Below are 23,477 nucleotides of genomic sequence, written 5' to 3'. Positions count from 1 at the left end.
GTGTGACGCGTGTTTTGCCGGTATCCACTCACGCTCTATTGCTTGAAAGAATCACAGTCACAATTAAACTTTTCGAGCGACGAATCGTCGAGAACCCTTCTCGTTCCTGCTTTGAAAACTTCGTTTCCGCGTTTCCATTCAACAAGTGCTTTGCACGCTCGATTGTACGCTGAAACAAGCGGAAAAACAGAAAACATCGCGCTATCGGTACTCCGTTATCTAAGGACGCGAAAACGTTTCGATTTCCTTCGGGGGAATCCGTTTCCTTGAGAAACTTGGAACGTTACTCCAGGATTCGATGCCACCGAGAGACTCGGTCGAACACTTCAGTATGTCGGTTAACAAACTGATAACCGCGCGAACCCAGACGGAAGCCAGCGTATCGAACTGCTTGATGAAACTTCTGGAATCGAGGGGAGACAAAGTTCACCGAGGCGAAGTCTGCCACTCGACTTGCTGCGGTCTTAAGAAATCTTATTCACGGAGCTACGAGACGACTTGTTCGAGTGCAGCAAATATAATCGCTTCGAAGGATCGCTTCTTATATCTCGTATGACAGTAACACGATATAGTCTACTTACAATTTGAAACAAAATTTATTCGTGTTCTACAAGCAAAGTCTAAACGTACGTTTTTCTTTGTCAAACTTCGTCCAAAAGGATAAAGAAAAATCGACCATCCGAACGGAAAACGGATAATCTGCTACCGAACAATCCGTCTCGAAATAAAGAAACGTTTAAAAATATAGAAGACAGCGTACTTTCCTTTGCGGATGTAGTCGTCTTGGTCCTGTTAATATTTATCAGTCGGTGGCAACTGTAAGAAAATTTCCTGGCACAGAGTCAGAATGGTTTAAATATCTGTTACAAGGGAGAACACTCTCAAGGGTTTAATATCCAAAAAGTACTATGACGTGGAAGTCAACAAAACCGTAAGGAGTTTCACGCCTCTGGCTTCGAGTTTAAGATCGAATCGCCGGCCCAGATCTTTCTCCAATGTATCGGTCTCTATACCCAAGGTACATAGAACGGTACGTGCTACTGACTGCACTTCGTATTGTATGGACCGAAATACTGTGTGCATGACACAATTCAGATCCCGGCTTAACCCGCCGCAGCCTGCATCTTGATCGCGAAAGATCGTCTTATTGCGTGCTTCGAAGAAATCGATCAGCATTCTTTGGCCTATCCAGAAGCTTAATGCGCTTTCCGTTCGTCCGATCCTTCTTTTATGCGCTCATTAGATATATTGCTCTCGTGAACTGGTTCCTCAGAAGAGCATTTCAAGGTGGCTCGCGAGAAGATCGCGAAATATTCGTGGATTTTCTTCATTAAATATATGAGGTTTCTTGGAAGTACATTTCAAGGCAATCGAAGAAAACGTTGAAGCAACTTAAAGTAATATTCCACAGTCGGTGATTTATCGTTTGTTGCATAGTTAAAAGTTCCGCTTCTTTCATCGGAAACTAACTTTCGCCTTGGAAAATCAAGGGAGAGAAAGGTAAGACTTTTAAAAAGAACTACGCTGCTTCACCTTTAGGGCGAGTGGTATATCTTAGCGAGTTAAATAAGTAGGGTAGAAAGTGCCGGTGATTAACTCGAAAGAAAATGAAAACGAAGGGAAAGAGGAAACCTTTGGTAATAGTTCAACGATGATTAATATCCGAGCTTCATCGGCGTTCAACTTGTGGAAACTCGTTACAAATTAATTAAACCACAGGAGTGCCAGTAGAGTGTGATTTATTATATCGGATTATCAAAGGATACAAATGATGTACCGTGGAACGCCTATAAACATTTGCTCGAACCTTTAACGTTTCAGTGAAAAAACAATAGCCATTTTGAATTTGTCAAGTTCAACTCTGTATATACACCAGTATAAATATAAATCACTGTGTAAGAAGATTAATTTTGTAGAGGCAAAATCGACACTCTCGAATCCGGATTAAACATCCATTTTGTCGATGTCAATCAATCGTTTGCGAATATTCGTTTCACGATGGTTCCGTTGAAAAGCCGAAAAACGTCGCCCATTTACCATCATTGCATTCGCTGGGCATAGCAACAAATTACGATCGAATCAAATCTTTTCCCTCTATCCCGATACTACGGCTTTTCGATTCGTATCGATTGGATCGATCGCCAATCATCCACACCGACAAACTACACAACTTGTTCGGTATCGCTAGATACCAATGGTACGCACTTACATACGTTCAAGCGATATAGAAGAGGAGGATTATACACGGACACGATCAACACGATTGATCTTCCATCCGCAAATAATGTGATCGAAAGTTCTGGACACAAGATTCCCGGCAGTGGCTCTGTCTACATTTCCGACTCCAGATTTATGATCTCGTTTCAGGAAATTCTTTGTTTTTGACTAACCGGATAGGATAATATTTTACGCGGATACAGAGCCAATTTCTCTTCCTTAGAACACACAGAGAACTCTGTCTGTTGCAATGGCCGGACAACTTTTCGAAAGATCAATGAGCGGCCGTTGCTCCAAACGCTTTTCCGTGCTGGAATATCGAATAGGTATCATGATGAGCACGCGGAAGCTAATGTTATAAAACATAATGAACTATTCATTGGCTGTCCGGATTAATTTATCACCGGATTAACGGGTTTGCGACGATGAAATTCGCGAACTATTAATACGGAAATGGAAATTGTTGTTACGTTACCGAATCGTTCGTACGATATCTAATACTCGGTACAGATCGAAAATCGAAATACCTAAAGGGGATAGGGTGTTCAACTGGAATTTTGTTTCATTGGATCGAATAGAAATTTTAGAATTTTACAGATGGAATGGAATCTTGTGTAATAGTTTTAACGATAACTGTGTGAAGTAATAACTCACACGGTAACAATTTAGGTAGCTTTTACAGGTGCATAACCTCAGGAAACGTTTTCTATTTAGGTTGACTCCACAGAGATTACTGTGCTAAGTTTACACGTGCAAGATAGAGACTTGTAAAGTTGGAGATTGCCGCGCTAAGTTTGCAAGTACAATGCTCGACAAATCGGCTGTCCCTAGCGGGATGCAAATTTTCGAGGATATATTTCTAATTGATACGTTCCTGAATATATTACTATTCGATCGTATACGAATCGTTTATCATTTACCCTTGGAGAGGCGTTTCGTACACGTTTTGTTCATTTAAAAAATTTTGCGTGGAACGATTGTAATCTAAGCTACTGAACGATCCTTCATTTTCCTCATACTACATTATCGATACGCATCACGCGCAAAATATCATTCATGAAAAGAACTTTCGTACCTCTCTTATTCTCCGCTCGAAAGAAGTGAAATACTTTACCACGTGATCGCGAAAGGGTGGCCAAATGCCTGATAAAGTCTGGTCTCGTTTTCTGAAATGCTCTTATTTTCTCACTGCTTTTAACTCTCGTTAGCAGTGCATATTGGACTTCCCCTAAACTTTTAAAGAAGGAACCGGATATTACCAGCTTCTCTCTTCGAAGAAATTACCTTTATAAACGATGATTTATACATGTATAAGATAATAGTTAGGAACAATTCGGCTGACTTCTCTTGACGAAAATGAAATCACGATTGCCGAGGTTACTTTTTTAATTTCATCAAGATATCGCTGCCATTTGTACTCGGGTGTGGCAGGCGTCGCTAAAGGAAAGACGGTAAAAAGCTTAACTAGATTTTTCCTCGCGTTACATCTTCCAGGATTTATTATAAGACTTTCGCGTAGAAAAATGGAACGTCTGTGGTCTTTTTTATCGTCCGTTTTTTTTTTTTTTTCTTTGTAAAACAAGAACCTTGAGAAGCCGACGGCGAAAAGAGAATAATTACGCCCGTTGTATCCTATGAAACGTTGCACCCGATTTCACCGAGCAAATGTATTCAGGTTTCTTATGCAAATTGCCATACGAGAACCCAATGGAACTGAATCCGCAGCGACGCGACGATACCAGCCCCGACAGGTTGCTTCGACAATTTCGCATGCCCCTGCCATAGTTTCTTGTTCTTTTTCCCATACATTGTAAAACGAGAAATGTTTATTCTGAAACGATCGAACGTTTCACCGGGCTTCGATGCATTTATCTGAAAATTTATCATGATGTTGCGCTACACAGCTTTGCCTATTCAAACAGTGCGGAACAAAAAAGCTGGCATCGCGTGCAATGGCTTTGCAAACAATCGGAAGAAAGACGTAAACGAAAAATCTGGAATATCCACAGAGGAAAAACGCCAAGCTATACAGGGGAACTTCCAAGGCTAAACTGAGACTCGCCGTGTTTCCCGGCTATCATTTTTCCCAGCTAGATGTCTACCGTGACCGGATTTTTACACCCATATTTGTTTGCTTTCAATTTCATGCAAAATCTCGATCGTCTAAATTCACTTCGCTGTTTTCCTGGTGTTTGGAAAATCCTTTGTTGTCACGAGCCACTCTTTCTCTTTCTATTTATCAACGATTGATGTTTCCATTAATCGAGAACAAACTTCGTTTAATTCACTCTACAAGTAAACTCGGCAGAAAGATTGCCACATGTTAACTAGCCTCGTATGTTAGAATCACGAACGTAGAAGGAACTCGATGTAATTGCTATTTGAAGCTTTCTTCTCTTTCTTCCTTCTTTTTTCTTTTTCTTTTTTTTTTTTTTTATTTTGTTAGAAAGACGCCTTTGGGGCTATGTAACGCGCAGACACGTTCGATGGGGACTAATTTTTGGAAGATTTCGTTTCAGAATGATCCATTAATCCGACGCTATTGGCGAATTCGCAGCTTGTGTGCAGCTTATTTTCCTCGTCAGAGTAACCTACCGACAAATCTGGTCGTTCAGCCTGTTACGTGCAGATACACTGCGGGACATGTGCAACCAGTAAGCACGGCGGATTCGTATCGACAGTGAACAGATTGCGCTGTATTTTACGTAGCTGCCCCGGTATTTCGATTCGTGGTCCAAGCCGTCTGCTCCTGGAACAGCTGATAACGTGGCACGGCCAATTACCGTTGACACACCGACGCTCGAAGATCAAGCGAGACAACCCACCCTCTGACTAAAATCGCTCAAAAGGTTTGTCTCTTTTCCTTCGTAACGCTTAAGGAATTTTCTTTTTTAACGATCGACGCGAATCGTAAGCTTGACGTGCGCGTCAAGGCTTCGTCGCTGACACGCGAATCTCCGTAAATCGGATTTAATAAAAGTCGACAAACGTATCGTACGTTCTTTATCGAATACGGCAGGTACGATATTGTCGACTGTTTCGCTACGAGCGTGCGCCACAAATAGTTTTCAGAAAAAAATTGTTAGTCTTTCACTCGCAAAAAGCTTGGGAAAAATCAGAATTGTGATATATGGATACATTGTTTGTTTCTAATACTAATCGAGAATTTCGATATGGAAAGTTTGATAGTGGGTTTAGCGATACAAGTTGTCTGGTAGATAGAGAAGTACAGGATGGCTGAAAACGCGAACGAGAGGGTACGAGTGGTCAACTCGTACATGTAAATTGCTGGAATTCACATTTCGCAATTTGGCGACGAATATTATAAATCGTATCACTTCGCGCGGTATTGTCAAATGAGGAATTATTAAACCAAATATAACGATACACGTATTGTTCGCAATTTACGAATATACGTTTCCTTCGAGCGTCGCTGAAGCATATTGCGATCAATTTGTATCAATCAAGAGGAATTTTTATTTTGTGGAGAAATATAATGCTTCGAAAAACACATATTACAAGTGATATTCTTTGAATTTTAGCGAGATTAGATTTGTCGGTAAGCACATCCTGTTGGTTACAGAGGTAGAATTCCATCTAGCAGAATTACGATCATTGTTACATGATGTGCGTTGCTCAGAATTCGGAGTATCGACTTCAACGCGACAATAGGAGGGACGATAATTTTATGGTCGGACCAGTTTGCAGTAGAACATGGCCGTGTGACTAGGTAGGCGTATTAGAATTATCTCCGTAATAAACGACACGAGCACCAAATACAGCGTAGAGGCCATTCGAAACATTTAAATAAACAATCGATTCATCTCGAATTGTCTCGCTGCGATTCTGTTACCTGTTCTGTCCACTGTTCTGCGATTCCGTAGCCGGCAGTTTAATTCGATCCTTCGGTATATCTGCTCGTCGTTAGAAACGCCACATGTACGCGATGTGTATTGTCGAAAGGTGTGAAAATCTAGATCAGAGGAAGCGTGATTCTCAATGGCGATGCAATATGTATGGTAATGGCGACAAGAACGAAAACTGTCATTTACTTTCCCTCTACCAGCCGGTCTTTCGTCGCTCAGCCCTGATTGTCGACATTTCTTCAAATTACCCTATCGTCATCGTGATTCGTGTCTGAGGGTTGCCCTTAAAATACGAACAACTTCGATCAGGTCGATTGTTGGCAATTCGTGTGAACGAGAACTCGACCAGATCCCAGATTGTTGTCCATGGTTAGCTATTTTCTCCGTGGAAAAACATCTGGCTTTGTTGATTGAATACTTTCCGCGGTGATTGGATTTGAAACTAGCCAACGCGAAGGATAGCTGCTTTTTATCTCTATTGAAACAGAGACAAAGAATAAACGAAGGGGACGTAAGTTCACGCAACGAAAATATTTTTTATCGGCAAGCAGGATTATCGAGGATTGGCAAAAAGGGTCATCTCGTGATGGAATTTCTCAGGCAAGAAGGGAGGCTAGACAGCATGGAGTAATACCTCGATAATGAAATTCCCGAGAAAATTAATTAATCGAACTTGAGACATCCGTCCACTTAATAGTCGACTGCTGTCGCATTTAGGACCATCAATTATATAATGGAACGGTGATCGATACGGAAGACGGTTTTTCAAGATGAAGTTTTTCGTCGTTGTGATTTAAAGCGGTCGCGCTCAGCGTTCGATGTGAATGTATTGAACAATCACATGCAACTCGATCGTTGCTTCTACACCGTGCAAATCGACTCGTTCCTCGTTTAAACGAATTTAACTTGAACGGAAGAGGAGAAGGAACTAAATTTGAGTTTGATCTGCTTGGAAGGTAAACGATTCTCTGTTGAACCCTCTCGATTCAATAATGCATCTCTGAAGATTGGAAGAGCCAAAAGAATATTACAACGATTTCGTTCAATTTCAGCGATAGCGCGAGACGAGCTTTGAATTTGTTCGCTTTTTTAAAATATTTCGAACAAATGAAACGGACGAGACGGTGTGAGGGGTAAGAAATGAAAAATCGATGCGTGAAGGGTAGCGAGGGATGTTCTCTCGATTTTTCAGATGGCATCCATTTCTACGACGAGATTCTCTCGTTCGAGAGGAACTCCTCGAGATTAGGGATAGCCAGAAGGAAGAGGAAGAAGAAGAAGAAAAGGTAAAATCAAGGTTAACCTGCAAGTCGTGTACCTACCAGGCCACTTACCAAGCTTTCTTTTCGAAGCTCATTCCTTCTCTGACCGCACATTTTGCACTTTCCTTCCCGTTATTTCCTCTCGATAGCTTTTACACCCGGTCCAAGATCCTCGTCCGGTCGATTGCCTGAAAAAAAGACCACCACCTATCCCGGCTTCCGTAGATTTGTTCGAAGAAAAGCGTAAAATAGGTTGTCAGCTTTGATATTCAGGTCTTCCTCGCTAGAATTCACGAGTTTTTTAAATCAGCCTCCCCACTCTCGCGCGATTTTGCAGAACTGAAATACTATCAACGAGATTCAAAATATCTTCCGAATGATTTTTCATATTTCATCCTCGATATTACAGTTTTCAGATATAGTAGAAACAGGAAATTTTCATCGTAATTTATGGAATGCGTAAAGTGTGCGCGCTGATGTAAAAACGAGCAGTATCTACGAGTTTAATCGTACGAATGCTCGACTAACCCCTTCGAAACAATTTAATCCTTTGATCATTTAGCATTCCGCGTACCGCATCGAAACGGGGAAAGCAAAATTGAGGCAGAAACGGTGTAACACAGAGAACGCGAATAGTTCTCTTCTTAGCGGAATAAATGCTGATTCATCGAGTTGAGGAAATTATGGCCGAAGAATTTTTAAGAAGCGTGAGTCTCAGGCTGATCGTATCGATCGTTTTATATTCGCTCATCGAACGCGAATGCATATTTCTATCATTCTTTGCCGGAGTCGTCTTCTTTTTATTTCGCACCCCTATTCAGCTTTCTGTCTGCTCGACTCCAACCTCTTTCAATCTCGCGTTCGCGCAACGCGATGTAAACGACGCATCCACTATCCGCGTTTAATCAGCCTGAAAACGGGCCAGGATATGACAAGTGGAGCATCACTTTGATAGTTTTCATCGGCCAACTTTTCAGAAATATCTCTCCTTTGGATATCGTGTATTTTCACTAACTGCCAGATTCTCGCGATTATAACGCTCCATTATCCTACCATCGTATTAGGCATTTTATTTTATTATCCCGGAAACTCGTTTACGAGGATTCATTCGTAAGACGGAGAAAGTCTGATGTAAGGAATGAAACTGGCCGGTGAAGTTTCAGCTTTTCTCGGTCGAGACTCTAAGAATTCTGAATATTAATATCCTGCCCGAGATGGAAAATCCGATGGCCAATGAGGGAGGAAGAATGAATGGCAAAATGCAGTAAGACTGAAAATTAAAATGGAAAGACAATGAAGTAAAAGTCGTAGACTCCGACGACACGCCAGTAGAGGAATCTTCGAGTTCCAACGGTTTCTTCAACTTGTCTTCGACTTGTTTCTTCCACTTGTCATCTTATATATCAACCACGAAATATCACATACGATACACGACTCTATCTATCTATAAAGCTCCGCTTCCCAGAGGCTTAAACCCAAAAACTGCATCATACAACGAAAAATGTAAAGCGCCGACACATAATACAGCATGGCTACGTCGTACCGCCGCGTACGGTACCTTTGCCTAACATACCATTACAAAACTTCATGTTTATTGTGAATAATGTACTTAGAATCTGTATTTTCTGGACTCAATAAACTCCTTTGTAAAAAAAAAAAAACTCTATCTATCTATCTCTTCCTCTATCTATTTATCTATCTATCTATCTCTTCCTTTGTCGAAACGATTGAGATCGCGCACGTTTATTAACGCGTTCTTCTATCGCAGCTAAAATGAAAACAACTCGTCCTAGTTGTTCCTCTTAATCTCCATTTGAAAATTATGATACGGCGATGCTAAAAATCTAAAGATAGAGTCGTTGATATTCCGGAGCATGAATTGGAAAATGACAATCATCCAGGTAAATAATTGCGTTGAATAAACGAACAGTACTGGAGCACAGTGGAAATTAACGGAGTCTTGCGCGAACGGCAACAGGGAAGAAATGTGCAGAAACCACTGTTTGAGAACTATTTAATGGTGGCCGCGTGTACAAATACCAGGCATGCATAATGTAGCATTCAAACTTGCTGATACTAGCGCGGGTTCTACCGTGAATTTCCGCAAAGAAAGACTCACTCGGTATACAAATGAATGTGGTTTAATAGAAAAACCAGTATGTATATTCAGATCGTCGCGATGAATACCGATCTTGTAAAAGGACATTTGCAGCTGATGAGGGTCAACGTAGAATTCTCGACGAAAATCAAGAAAAATAATCGGTTTCCTAACGAACAAAGGAATTTGTGATTCAGGTCATGAAGTGGAGATTGTAAATAAAGATTCAGAATCGCGAAATAATTAAACTGGAGGCGAGAAACAACGAGTTTAAAAATGTTTTAAGATAACTTGCCTCCGTGTAATCGAGGAGGAAGTGCAGTTTCGCTGTGCGATCGAACGATTATTATTGGCTTTAAAAATACATCTTCGTGAGTTTAATTTTATATGTATAAAAATGCAAATGCAAGTTGCTGTACGGAATTTCAAAGACCCTAACGAGAAAGCGTTATGTATCGTCGATCGAGATACTAAGAAGAACGGTAGCGGGACTTCGATTCAATTTCCGCGACATTAAAGCGAAAACGCTTGGTGATGCGTGTATGACCGACCAAACGAATCGATTGTTGCCGAACGAGCAAAAATGTCCAAAAACCGAAGCGTTCCTTCTCTGCAAATTTAACGAACAATTTAGTCGTGCGCGGTTTCACATTGACTAACAACAGCACAAGCTGGATATTTTTCGTCCATGTCCTGCTATTTATTGTACAAAAAAAAATCGGATAATCTTCGTTCTTTGTCCCTTTTCTTTCTAATATTTCTGTCCCGTGTGCAAATATTTTAAGCACGAACTTTTCAAACGCGCGATTCACGTTTATCAGAAATAATCCCGAACGTTTTGTTCAAAATAAAACATTATAAATGAATTTAATATCCATTTACTGATAAAATATTTTTGAATACGCCGTTTATCTGCGATAACGCATATTACCTTCGATATTCTGCCTGAGCGACTCTTTCTGCCAGAGGAAAACTGAACAATATGTGAACGCTAATCTAGATATCATTTCGTTCGCTGAAGCGTACAAACAGAATGTCCCTAGACTCCACGAAATAAGAGAAGTTTCTTAATGTCAAATCGATAAATGAAGCAGTCGAGCAAGTTGCCAGCAAACCGGAAAGAATACAGCATCCCCTTGCTTATGGCATGCTGCCACATACCGTGACCTTGGGTCCCTTGCAATTTCAAGCGTATGCACGATCGGTGAAATATCGGGCTATTTAGCTGATATCGGAACAGCAATAAATCGCAACGACGATATTAGGAGGAAAACAAAAAAGAGTATAATCATCGGAACGAAACACTGGGATGAATAATTTTTCTAGGCAGAAAGCGTTCGCGATATAACAAGAGGCACAATTTTCGCGAAGTGCTCGTATTAAGCGTTCCACGTGGATGGCACATTTCACGCATATCGGATCGAACAGTACCTTTAAGCGTAGAACAAGTGAAGAACAAGGCAGAATACGTTGACAGGCTTTCATGGCTGAGAGCGTCTGAAATAGGTTCATGTGGTATCGATGGAAATGGAAGAAGTGGATGGAAATTAACGGTAGATCCGCTGGAATTGTTCTATCGCGCGAGAAAAGCCAAATATGTTCCGTTGGAAAGTAAATTTCATATCGTGTGCACGGTTAATTTCTGTCAAAGAGCGGAGAAGAGCATAGAGAGACAACTTATCCTTTTTCGTCGAGACCGTCCTCTTCGCGAAGCATCTGGCAGAAAAAACATCGACGGCCAAGATTTATTACTGCATATTATTGCATATTACAAGCGAGTGGAAGGGCGAAACTTCTTATTGGAGTTAAGTTTAATTAAAGCGTTCCCGTGATTCGCGTGAATTCACAGAAGTGCAATTTACGTAGTCGCATGGCGGTCCGCGAATTTTAATAAAATTCTTCCTTCTTTTGGTCATGTTTTAATGCACTTTGCGGTGAACTGCATGTTTCATTCCGAATATTTACTGTTCTATCCGAAATACACGAGCTCGCGTATTTACACAACCGTGATCCTCTTTACGGTTAGAAGAAAAAAAATGTCACGTTTTAAAACCCGAGATTCTACGATCGTGCGGGTCCTCCTTCCTGGCTCGTTTTGACGACCGTCTGTTGAAACGTTCGCGACACTTCGATAAGACCGTCGATTTTCTAGCTCCGCGAGCACCATCTCGTTCCGTTATCCATCGACCCTCCAATTATCGGCTTCGTGTCCAAGCCAGAGATTTTGAAGCGTTCCAAGAGACAGCCACGTCGAAGGAGGTACGAAAGTTCTCGCGTTATCTGCAATCTCATTGCAGTGTATCGCTTTTCTTACTGATTCGTCGCGAGAATCGTCGATATAATTATAGCAGATAAAAGAAACTCCGTTCTCCGCGGTGGAGAGAAAGAGAATCGAATAAATTGTTATTCTGGTCGAGCACCAGGCTCCATTTTTAAACGATCGCGCCGATAATTGTACGAATTAAGCTGGAAACGTTACAATAATTATACATACACGCGCGTTAAATTCCATCCGTGCTCTTTGCATAATACGTATCGATTGGTTCACGTTCATCGTAGAATTCCCGTAGGCATTGCAAAGGTGGCTTACAATTCAATTATATCAAGCTATACGCCCTCACGTGGCGTGTTGGCTTAATGCTTTCTCGCTGCGGATAATTAAATTAACGAACTAATAAAAGCAAGACGTGCCCGACTCCGCGAGTACCGTGATAGCTTCGCCCACCTCCTGAAATCAACTTCCCAAACTTCCCCAATAAATTCTATACTTTTTTAATAATTCAATTCGAACGAGATTCCCAAGTAAATTCTTTACACCTTCGTATACAGGGCTGCGGAAATCGTCCTTCCGAGTAACAGCATGAATTTATGCATGATGATCGATTCGTTCCTGCGATCTGCCGTACTTTTCATGAGAAATTAGTCTTGCAGAATAAAAGCTGAAGAAATTTGACGAAACAGAGAGCTTCACGCGGCACAGGAGATACATTCTCGATGTAAGGAATGCAAAGTACGTCGTGTCTCGCTGATGCATCGATTAATTTTGCTATATGCGGACGAGAAGATGTCTGCGAATAGAGAAATAAATAAACGTAGGGATAAATGGAGATAAATCTTTTATTCGCAACCTTCTTATATAACGAAAATGAGAATGCTACAAGCGAGGATTGTAGTTGTATAAAAGTACATCCATACAACCATGTAGACGCAAAAAGTTACAATTAACTTTCAGAAAATGTAGAATATACGGTTATTTAAGAAGCAAATATATTCATTCCACCTACGATGCAGTTTTCACAAATGCTGTTCACCCCCGAGGGGGAAGTTTCAAACCAGTTCCACATTTGTTACATACGTGTTCGTTAATCTTGAACATTTAGATATTGATCGGTCCGTTTAATAAGAACAAATTATAAAAATTGTTAGCTCAATAAAAAAGTCACTATGTTTTTGTTAGAGATAGAGATACAAAAACGAAGCTATTAAAAATTGGCCAAATTCGCCAAAAGATCCTAAGAATTTCTACTTTTTATCAACATTTCTCGGCTATCGTTCCCGAATTTTAATCCGCGACGACGTGACGTATAATTTAAATTAATATCCGAGTTTAGTCGAACTTGCATCTGCGTTCGCGCTCAATAATCCCGAAATCAATGGCATTGTCTTTATTGTTCTAAACTACTGTCGAGCCTGTTGGGCAATTCAAGCTCCTCGCACGCGCCGGACCAACTCTCTATTCGTCGAGAACTATTTATCGGAATAAAATACGGCGGGGAATCGGTTCACCCTAACGCGCAGATAAACGCCGGAGCAAAGGCTCGTTCCGCCTGCCCGTAAATCGAATAAGCCCTTTTCTTTTTATGAAACAAACGAATTATCACGTGCCTTTCATCGTCGCTAGAATTTATATGACGCGGAAAATCGCAGCGTATTAAAAATATAATACTGAACATACAGTATGGCTAGGACGCCTATCATCACCGCGCCCGATGTTTTCTTTCCATCTTTCATGGAAAGTAAATACGATTTCTCGGTTGTGATTCACCCCTTGCCGAGGGAAACGAGAATTTATCCACGTGGATTCATTTTTCTTCCTTGTTGTTACGTTTCGAAATCTTTCGATAAAAAGCTCCGGTACGTCGTCATCGAAGATTCTATTTCTCTTCAGTGGAAACAATACGAAATGGATACACCGTAATTGCACGAACAGGATAAGTAAAAGGTCTCGACACGGATAAACTGTGATTAAAAAGTAAAGCTGCCGGATATTTCTAACTTTTCCCCTGGCTATCCTTCGCCGCGAGTAATCACTCTGCCGGGCAATTTTAACCGGCATTCATTCGTTAATTCCTCCTTAATTAACCTACTGTAAGTTCGGATGAATTTGAAGGAATAAGAAGCGACTCGACGATGTGATGTATGCAAATTGCCACAGGTTGAAACGGTATCGCAGAACTTCTTCGCCTTAATAAACCGTCTGCTGTATAATAATTCGTCTGGAGAGTAACGCAATAATAAAATTTATGCCGTCGGAATGTGCAGTTATTAGCAGAAAATGAAAAAATCATTGATAAATTTTAACTGAATGGACTCGGCGAAAAATTAAGATGCCTCTTCGCTCGTCGCTTCGCTCGTGTTTCGCGCATGTAGCGCAACTTCCGTAGTTTCTGAGAGCGATTTCTTCCTCCGAGTACTACGAGACAAGAGGCTAATCAGATCCTGGTTCTTACCTCGGGAAAAATATGTTTTCCTTCCGGCACGACGTCTTCGTCTACTTTTTTCAATTTCGTAAAAAGATAAACGCCGGCGAAGAAACGCGTACGCGAAACAAAACGACGTGCTAGAAAGGTAAAATTTAATTTATCATTCCGAGCAAAATGATGTTTAATTAGCTCGAACAGAGGGAATGTGGCAAGCTCGATCATACAGAATATATCTTGTTAGCTCGCATCCGCCGATATCGAGCAAATCCCACTATGCAATCTCGAACAAAGCCTCGTTTCGCGTTAATCGATTGCGTAATCTGCGAATATCTTCGTACAGTTTCGCTCGCGTTTCTAGTGAGAAGATGGAGTTTGTTGGCGAAACTTTGATGATAGCTCCGACCTTTGCAAACAAGCCTAGAACGATCGGACAAGATCGCATCGTTCAAATCGAAGTTCTACTTGCCTTTAGGTGCAACATAATTACGCTTGTACCAGACGAAGCTTCCCTGCCGGGCTTATAAATTGAATGTAACTTTGTCGCCACGCGGGCGGTTCATTGTTTCGAGGTTCGAACAATTAAATGGACACAGAGTATACCATCGTTAGCTGCGTGGAAACAAACTTGCACATTCTCGGATAAATTAGCCCGTCGCTACGTAATTGAGAAATCGAAATTCACTCGGTAACCGCGCTGATTTTTGTCGCGGTCGATTTCGCTTGAAATTTCATTTCACCGCTCGTAAACTGAATAAAAGCACGACGCACGCGAGGTAAATGGAATCGAAACAATGTTCGTTCGCAAGAAGCGTTCGCGACACCGATAACTGCCGAGTTATCGAATTAGGATCGCTGGCGAAGTTCTACTTGTTGAGAATGGCTTGTATTAACTATCCAGCAGAAGTGGAATTAATGTCATGCCTCTTTGTTTCCAACTGAATAAGCGAAACCATTCGCCTAACACTCTACACTCTGTAAAGTGCAATTGTTCCAGCCAGGACATTAAACGCCTTACTTAATACCGATGGACGTGGCCAAATTTTTGACATAGTTCGTGATCGTATTATCTAGATCCTCGTCAAATAGGACGTCGTACCATCTCATCTGTGTCCTCGAGAAACTTTTGTCGACACGCGGATATAATTTTCTAATTAAGAGTCACCGTGATTAAAGGGGCAACCGTCGATGATGCCGAGTTCTTTGAGTTTCGGAAATCCTTTTATATACTTTTCAATGAAAAAGCGCGATCCTTTCAAGATTTTGCGAAATGCTTTAGCCTTTAAAGCCGGTAGTACGACGGTGCAATACTGCAGCAAAGAAAACCACTTTTGCTCTTGGCAAAAGAGCAGAGAGGGAGATCTATATGCAAAGAAGCGTATTTAAAGAGAGGATTACCGATATTTCGCAATAGATTCGTCAGCTAAATATCGCGAAACTAGCGCGTATGCTCGATACATGGACATCAAAATCACGAAACGAATATATGGACATAAAAATCACGAACCGTATCTGGCGTTAATTAAGTGGTCTTGCCTTGCCGGAAATATTCCGGTCGTAACGAAGTCGTGGCACGCGGAATACCTGCTCGTAAAAACGAACGTGCAATCACAAAAAGCGTTGCCGATGCGGCGCGTTTTGAATACGAGCGAACCGACGATGAATCCTGCCTAGGTCAGGGTAGAGTTTGAAGAGGCTACTTGAAGCCGGCGGCCGCAACGCGTGATACACTTGAAGAAGCAACTTTCAAATCTCTAGAGCAACATCCTTGCCGGGATAACCACTTGAATGCGTGGTCCATAATTAGAGCTGCGAGACACGGAAGTTATCATGAAGAACCTACGCCATCCACTTTTATCGTTCCGACCAACTTTCTTTCCTCTAGGACGCGTGTGCGTTGCAAATTAAGATACGCGACTCGAAGATGAACGAGAAACTGGTTTTTTCCTTTTTAATGTTATAGTTCGAATACGATAGAACCTCGAGATGTGCTGAAAAATTGGATTTCCAGTGTATCGAAGTTAATACCGTTTCATCAGATCTCACGACTTTTAATATTTACGATAATTATTATACAAATTGTTCACAGAAGACAGAAAATGAATTTTTCGACGTCGATGTTCTTTCGCCTCGCCTGTTCTTTCTCGTTTATCTCCTGCGTATATTTGAGAAACAGCAAACGAGAGATAATACTCTTATTTTACTTCGCAACTAGGCCAGTCGTTGTCAGAATAATTAGTGCAACCAAACTGGTAAATCTCGTCTCTCTCCGCCTTGATTTCTTCTATGTACGGGTCCAAATATCGATACTCCATATCTTGTTCGTACGTGATCCATTTTTCCTTGGGCAAATGTATTTTCAGAAAGTCCAATTGAGAGCTACGTATGAGCCTAGAAATTCCATAATCCTGGATAGAAGATTTACGCATAGTTTCGTGGCACGCTGGCCTCGCAAATATGCGAGTCGAATATTCGGCTGGTGAAAAGGCCGCTATAGAAATTCGTCAACTAGCTGCGCACGATTAACATAAAACGCAAACATATTTCAGCGAATACCTAAAATTTCTGCCGTCTAACACTTGTATTGGCAGTCGACGTAATGCCTCTCTTATCACAGGGTCCTGGTCGTAAAATATATCGTGGGTATATAGTCCATATTTGTGATATCCGGACAAATAGAACGCGTGTTTCTTAATCTTCGTTCTCCAAGCGTCGCGATTGTTTTGAATCTGACTTTGATAACGCTTGATCAAACCACTGGATGGTTTAAATATCTTAAACATCTTCGACATCGTCGATATTCTTTCGAGCGACGAACAACGAGAACGAATCTAACCACAAACGTAATATGACGTTCGAAAGACGATCGTCGATTATCAGCCGAACGGAGCGAAATAGTCTCGTTTATCGAAGTTTCGCGATTATAAGTTCTCCATTGATCTTCGACGAGCTTTGTCTCGCTAATAGTTGGACTATTCCGTCGTGCTTGCGCATAAAAGGATTCTCATAATTGAAGAAAGATTTGACGAAGTGGTTGACTTTTAAAGCGAGCAATCTCCGCTTGCGAACCAAATTCGGCGAACTTGTCGAGAGTTTCGCATACCATTACGGGACAATGCTCCGTGAAAACGCGTTACTCTGCCGTTTCATCCTCGTAAACTCTACGTCGTTTCCTTGCCCTGCGTTGTTACTCAGAAATCGTTCTAATATTGTGCAAACAGCAAACTACGCTAAAGAAGGTCGGTGTTCCCGTCAGAGAGAAACGTTAGGTAGACGAGCAGCGTGTACCGTTCGACGATCCACTTTTGCCAACTTCTCACGCGATTACCTCGCGAGAGTTTGACTTTGTTTAAAATTCAGCTTCCGGTATAATCTATCTATTACGCTGTACTTTCTTTCAATTTTTCGAGGAAATTGAATCCTTCTGCAAGCACGGAGACTGCGTTTAACGGGTCAAGCGTAAATATAGTCGTAAATTTGAATACAACTTCCATCGCAATACTCTACACGCGTCTTACATACGCGTAAATAGAAAAACACCTAATCTTTCGAAACGCTTAAAACTTTCAAATCCTCGCCACGGTATATTTTAGAAACCAAATGTTAACGTCTATGTAAACGCGAGACGCCTCGTTTGTCAGAATCCGAGACTCGGTTCCGGATAACATCGCCAATATCTCACTCCGGCGTAGTCGACTTCAAGCCGTGTACAAAGTGTTAAACATTAAAGTACGACGGTGGAATGCTCGCGAACCGAGCAAAAACCGTACAGCCAGGAAATTATTCTCGCACAGTTTTCCACGGGATTCGGAGGAAACGTTGGCTGGACGATTTATGCGAGAGATCGGACCGAGACAAGTAGCGTGGAGGACGTGCATTGTGCATACATATACGTTTCGTCTGGGAGACCGATTCGTGCGCATACACTTACAGTCCAACATTACACAAAACGGAGAAATAAGATTTATATCAGTGGCTCGGTTGGTAACGTGCCACTGGCACCGGGTTGACCATCCCTTTATCGTGCGTTTTGTAGCACAAGTTTCCGTTTCTGTTCGTTTTGGGCGGTTCTAACCGTTCGACGATCGCCTTCTTTCCATAAAATCGCGCTTTTCGCGCGATTCCGGATACACGTGCGTTATCCTCTCAACTTGTCCTCCATTTTTCCTTTACTCGTGCAATTCATACACGTCAGCCGAAACACGCGCGCAATTTACCCTGTGTTCAGAACTGTCCAGACCCGTGTGTCAGCCAGGACTTCAAACGGAAAGGAATTCATTCGTCTTTTAGAGGATCCGACACGCGTTCTCAATGAGAATCCCGTCAGATCTCGGTTGGAAGCGGCATTCGCAAACTATTTCTCTTGGAATATTAGATTTTGTTGCGACACACAACTAACTAACGACCAGTCAGGCACAACCGATCGGTTGGTATCGCGAGCCTTGAACGTTATTAGCGTCCAAGGTGGAGGATTATAATAAATGTAAAGAGATTTAGTTCACCTTATTTATTCCACTCAATACTCTGAATACAACTGTCTTTAAGTTCACTGAGTTCCACTTAATACTCTGAAAACAACTGTCTTTAATTCACTGGCTATCCTGTTAAATATAATGGTCACTGACTGAATACTCTTATGTGTTGACTCTTAGAATACTGATGCAAGAGTGTCTCTTGGTGATGTTGCTGTCGTAGAGGAAGGTTCGTGGTGGGTGTGTCTCAAATCTGTTCCTAACTGATCATTGGGTAGAGACGTATGTTTAAGGATGGGCTGGCTGCCTTCGTGAAGGGTCGCGGAGGTGACCTTACACTTGGGGAAAGCCGCGTGTCCGGTCTTCCTGAGATGCAGCATAAACTAAAGAAGTTTCGTGCCTTATGGGTTCTCTCCGTGGAGTCCTAAAGTACCTAGATTGTACAACAGGCCCACTGTTTATGATGGGGCCGCTCTAGGGTAGCGTAGACCCTTGACGGTCGTCCTGCCCGAGGATCGCATCTGGTTCGCATAAATCGTCGCGGTAATTATCAGGCGGCCACTCCAAATCTCGTACAGATTTGTTAGGATTTTCCTCGCATTCCTGGAAAAGTTTAGTGGTGATTAATAATAGCAGGATGTTGGCGATATCGGTACACGCGGAGTAAAAGCTGTTTGCCAAATGAGCCACAAACAAGGGACGAAATCTAGCAGATACTCGTTAATATTTCAACAGGCGGGAAGAAGATTTGGAACGTTCGGCTATTGAATGCTGGCCTCGTGCGAGCTACATTTCCTTGGCGAGACGAATCGTCGAAGATCCAGCTGTGGTTTCCAGTAAATCACAGACTCGAGTCGAAGTTGGTCACGTTTAGACAGCCTCCGCGTGATTCCAAGGTAAGTGTTCTTCCACTCGGAAGAATACTTCCCCGGAGATTCCAGATCTAGCGAAAGATGGGAGCATGCGTAAAAGTATCAACGATCGTCCGAAAAATTAGACGACCCCGTTCCTTGCGATGATTTCAATTTCCGAATACGTTTTAAAGATATCGGCGATTCGCTTTCTACGCTGTAAAATTTGTCGCCTGTCGAAGCTTTGTTTGCTCGATCGGTGAAAGTTCGAGTTATGCGAAACACCGTGATCGTAGAACTCGTCTTTCATAGGGTTGATGCGTTATAGTTATGACCAACCTCTGGAAAAATAAAATTTGAAGCGTCGGCAATGCATGGAAAATAATCCGCACGGAAAGGCAAACAGAGAACGGAAGGAAAATAAAGTATTCGTTGGTGGAATTTTCTATAAAAATTTCCCTTCCGTTGACCGAATCGATATCTCTCGTTATCTTTCGTGAAAACGATGGAAACTTTCTCTTCGCAGGTAGTGAAAAAATTCGCGAGTTTTGCGATACACGCGAGATAGAAACAGGAAACCAAATCAACGAATACCGCAAAGACGTGAGCTCGATTTTCCTAATTTGCTGACAGGTCAATGACGAATTAAATAAAATAAGTAAAATCTTGTTATTAATTGTTTCCATCTAATTCGATTCATGCCGCCCGAGGATATATCGTGTCGGTTAATTTGATTATTCAATGTTACGAATGAATCGATAATCAGGATATTAATACTAAACGGATTTGCTCATCAAATATGCATTATGCATCGGAACGTGATTAATTAAGGTACACGTGCCAATCGACGATCGTTACCTTAAATTTCGCCGATATATTACTAATTGTTCGATATGCATTCGCGCGCGAATCATTACCTCTCTGATCATTAATCGTAGTACACGTGATAAACGACAACAAATTTACGCCTTCTTCTCGTTATCTTCGAGCTAGATATTCATACACTCGTTCGTTCCAAGATGTTCAAGACGTTCTTTCATCTGTCGAAAAATCTTAAGACGGATCAGTCGTGTAATAACCGAATAGTATTTATCTTTGGTTAAAACATCCCTTTAGCTTCTCTGCTTTCACGTGTTGAGGTCGAATAGCAACGCACGCTGTTACGACTCAGCTATTTTATTTTATCATCCAACCCTCGAGTTTACGTGGCACTAGCAGTGTTACCCTATAACTGAAAACCCCGAAGCCATCGTCACGTAAACTTAAGGGTTGGTTGATGAAATAAAATAGCTGAGTCGTAACACAACTATTAATTTTGTTTTAATTAAACTTTATTATGAGTTCAGCAATCACAATGTAACACACACTGAATTAACATAAATCACAATTCACTCGAACCACGTTATGTAAAACTTAGTTACAATGATACCTTAAGTACGCGACTGTTATAAGGGTAGAGACCGGTAAAGATATGTTGACTATTCTAAGGATACGGAATAAGTGAAATTTTACTGACGATACAGTGTCTGAGGAAAGCTAGGGGTGGGTGTGTCTAAGGACACGGGACTATCGGATTTGTTGACGATAATTTTGGTTAAGGAAGTGAGGGCAGTAGACACCGTCTCCGATTGGATGACAAGACGGTTGGTGAACCAGGAAGGGTTTTAGCCGCCCTCGTGAGAAAGTTGCTAACGGAACATACCAGACGTGAGGAAAAACTAACTTTCCGTGTTAACCAATAGTAAATCATAAACGTAAAAGGAAACCTAAAAGAAGAGATACTCGCTTGGTCTGAAGGACTTTAACTAAGAAAATTCCGAGACCCCCGGTGGGTACTTAGGACTATTGAGGGTACGCGCCAAGGATGTGCAGACATCTGGGCGCCATCCTGCCCGCGGTGTGTGGCCTGGTCTCTGATTTTTTTTTTTTTTTTATTTATTAAAATTACAATCAATTCTCGCGTTGAGAATTTTCAGTAATTTTTCTGGCGTGGCGCAGTGACATGGCTGATTATTTATAATAAGTTAATGCTTATTATAGATAAATATAATTTATAAGTAGCTGATGTGAATTGACGTTACACTTCCATAGTTTACGCGTATAAAAGGAACCAAGCAGGATTATAATCATCGATCTATTTATTCTTTAATCAAACGAGCCACTGCTTAAGCTAACAATACGTATATATGCAACGAATAACAGTTTATGGTTTGCCTGCGTCAAAGTTTATAGACGATGATTCGACTCTCACCGCTTTGTGAATACCAACCTTCGCAGTTTCTGCGTTTTCCATTATATTCTTCAACGTGTCTCTTCCGTATTCGAACAATTTCCATATCAACCTATGATATGCAACTGTTGATTCTCATTCTCACCACCGTCCTTTGGTTTCTGCTTAATCGCGTTAAAGAAAAAGGCAAAAATCTTCCTGATAGGTTGACCCGGCAGACCAACCATCTCCAAGTGTCCATTTTTGAATGGCAATAAATCCGATAGATTAAACGCACGTTGACTGCCAACACGAGCTTCATGATTTTTCGCTCGCCTCTCTTCTTTCTCTTGGAAAGTTTCAGCATCCGCTTGTCGCTTACCGGAGTGTTGATCCTTGCCGCCATCCCAACTGGAAAACAAAACAAAGAAACTAAAGGCAGGCGGATCGGGGTTAAGTTTGCCGTTCAGATCGAAAGCTTGCCTGGGAAATCCGGATTCGCGAGTGTCCCGTTTTTCTTTTTTCGTCTGTGCCGATTGCGCCGATCTCCGATTCAATTTTCGAGGGAAAAGTTGCCCGTTTTCTTCGAGACGACCGATATCTGCTTGTGGAAAGATGGTCAAGCGAAGTTTGTCACTAGATGTCGCGTTTTTATTCTTCAGGCAACTGCGAACTCGCTGATTTTTCCACGTGATTTCATCGCTGGACTTCTGCAAAGAAGTTCGAACAAAGTTCCCTCTAAAATCTATTTCGTCCATTATGGCAATTTTCCCGGGAGGAAAATACCTTCCAAATAGACACAACGATGAAATGACCAGAGTAATTAGCCCGCATTGTCATTCGAACCCACCTGACCAAAGTTTTTCCAACGAGATGTCGGAAGTTTGTCAAACGCTCCGTTGTTCGCCACAGGTTCCTTTCTCGAGGTAATTACTCGGCCGTGGACTAGCGAGTTCTGCGGGTTTGGATTCAGATGCCCGGAATTTTCATCTCGAATCAATTGTTCCTTGCAGTTGGCACTCGAGAACAGACAAATGCAATGAAGCGCGAAGAGGAAGAAAAATATTGAAGGTATCCTCATCGTAAGAGAAGCGTTAATTTCGACTGTTTTCACTGGCTGTTTAATCGGTTTTTAGTCGAGAGGCTTGCTTTATAAGAGTATTTGACAGGTGTTTGAGAGACTTATTGCGTAAACCATAAGGCGTTTTTCGAGATTATTGCAACTGAACGAACACCGCCTAATTACCGTTTACACAGTCTGTCATTTTTATTATCGAAGACTATGACGAAAGAATATAAAATCCAATAAAGAAAGATGTTGACGAATAGCTGGAATTTTGGATCAAGTTAAACATAGATCGACTTGTCTGGCAAATTGATAGACATCTCGAGGACGTTTGTTCAAAAGGGAATAAATTTCAGGTCGATGATCGATAGCTATACAAAAAAAAAATGTATAAAATCGCTTTGAAAATATTTTTGAAACGAATCTTGACAGTATTTTCTTTAAAAGACAGCAGATTTACCGGAAAATCGGGCGTCAGTTTTACTAGTTGGCCGAGGCACGCGCGCGTATCGACCAGAAGGATATAACTTTGGCAAAAGGGAGGTCGAAACTTTGTCGAACTATCGTCGTTTTTCATGCAACTTTTCCGCTCCCCCTTACGCGAGCACTCCAGCATTCGTAACATTTTCACGAAAACTTTATCGTTCCGTGATCATAACGCGGCGTGTCTGCCTTCCTCCAAATGAACTGAAACGATCACTGAAAGCGGTGATTTCGAACGATATTAAAGCTTCCG

The 23,477-nt window shown here is 41.6% G+C and overlaps 1 protein-coding gene across 1 annotated transcript; it reads right to left on the bottom strand.

Moving 5' to 3' along the window:
• Positions 1-21,557: 21,557 nt before the first annotated feature.
• On the bottom strand, positions 21,558-22,756 carry LOC117154133 (uncharacterized). Its single transcript, XM_033328871.2, has 2 exons — positions 22,526-22,756; positions 21,558-22,385 (listed from the first exon to the last, which is right to left on the bottom strand). The coding sequence occupies exons 1-2, from the start codon at positions 22,754-22,756 to the stop codon at positions 21,804-21,806; spliced, it is 813 nt and encodes a 270-aa protein (XP_033184762.2). The 3' UTR covers positions 21,558-21,803.
• Positions 22,757-23,477: the final 721 nt, after the last annotated feature.

This window comes from Bombus vancouverensis, chromosome 8 (assembly GCF_051014615.1).
Source record: "Bombus vancouverensis nearcticus chromosome 8, iyBomVanc1_principal, whole genome shotgun sequence".
NCBI classification, from domain to species: Eukaryota; Metazoa; Arthropoda; class Insecta; order Hymenoptera; family Apidae; genus Bombus; species Bombus vancouverensis.
The sequence above is the reverse complement of the archived record's forward strand: the minus strand, read 5'-3'. Positions and strand labels throughout refer to the sequence as shown.

Bases quoted from the DNA above. Each gene is read 5' to 3' on its own strand.
- LOC117154133 (XM_033328871.2), bottom strand. From the start codon at position 22,756: ATGAGGATACCTTCAATATTTTTCTTCCTCTTCGCGCTTCATTGCATT. The intron at 22,386-22,525 runs GTGGGTTCGAAT...ACTTCTTTGCAG, and splicing joins GTTGGAAAAACTTTGGTCAG to AAGTCCAGCGATGAAATCAC.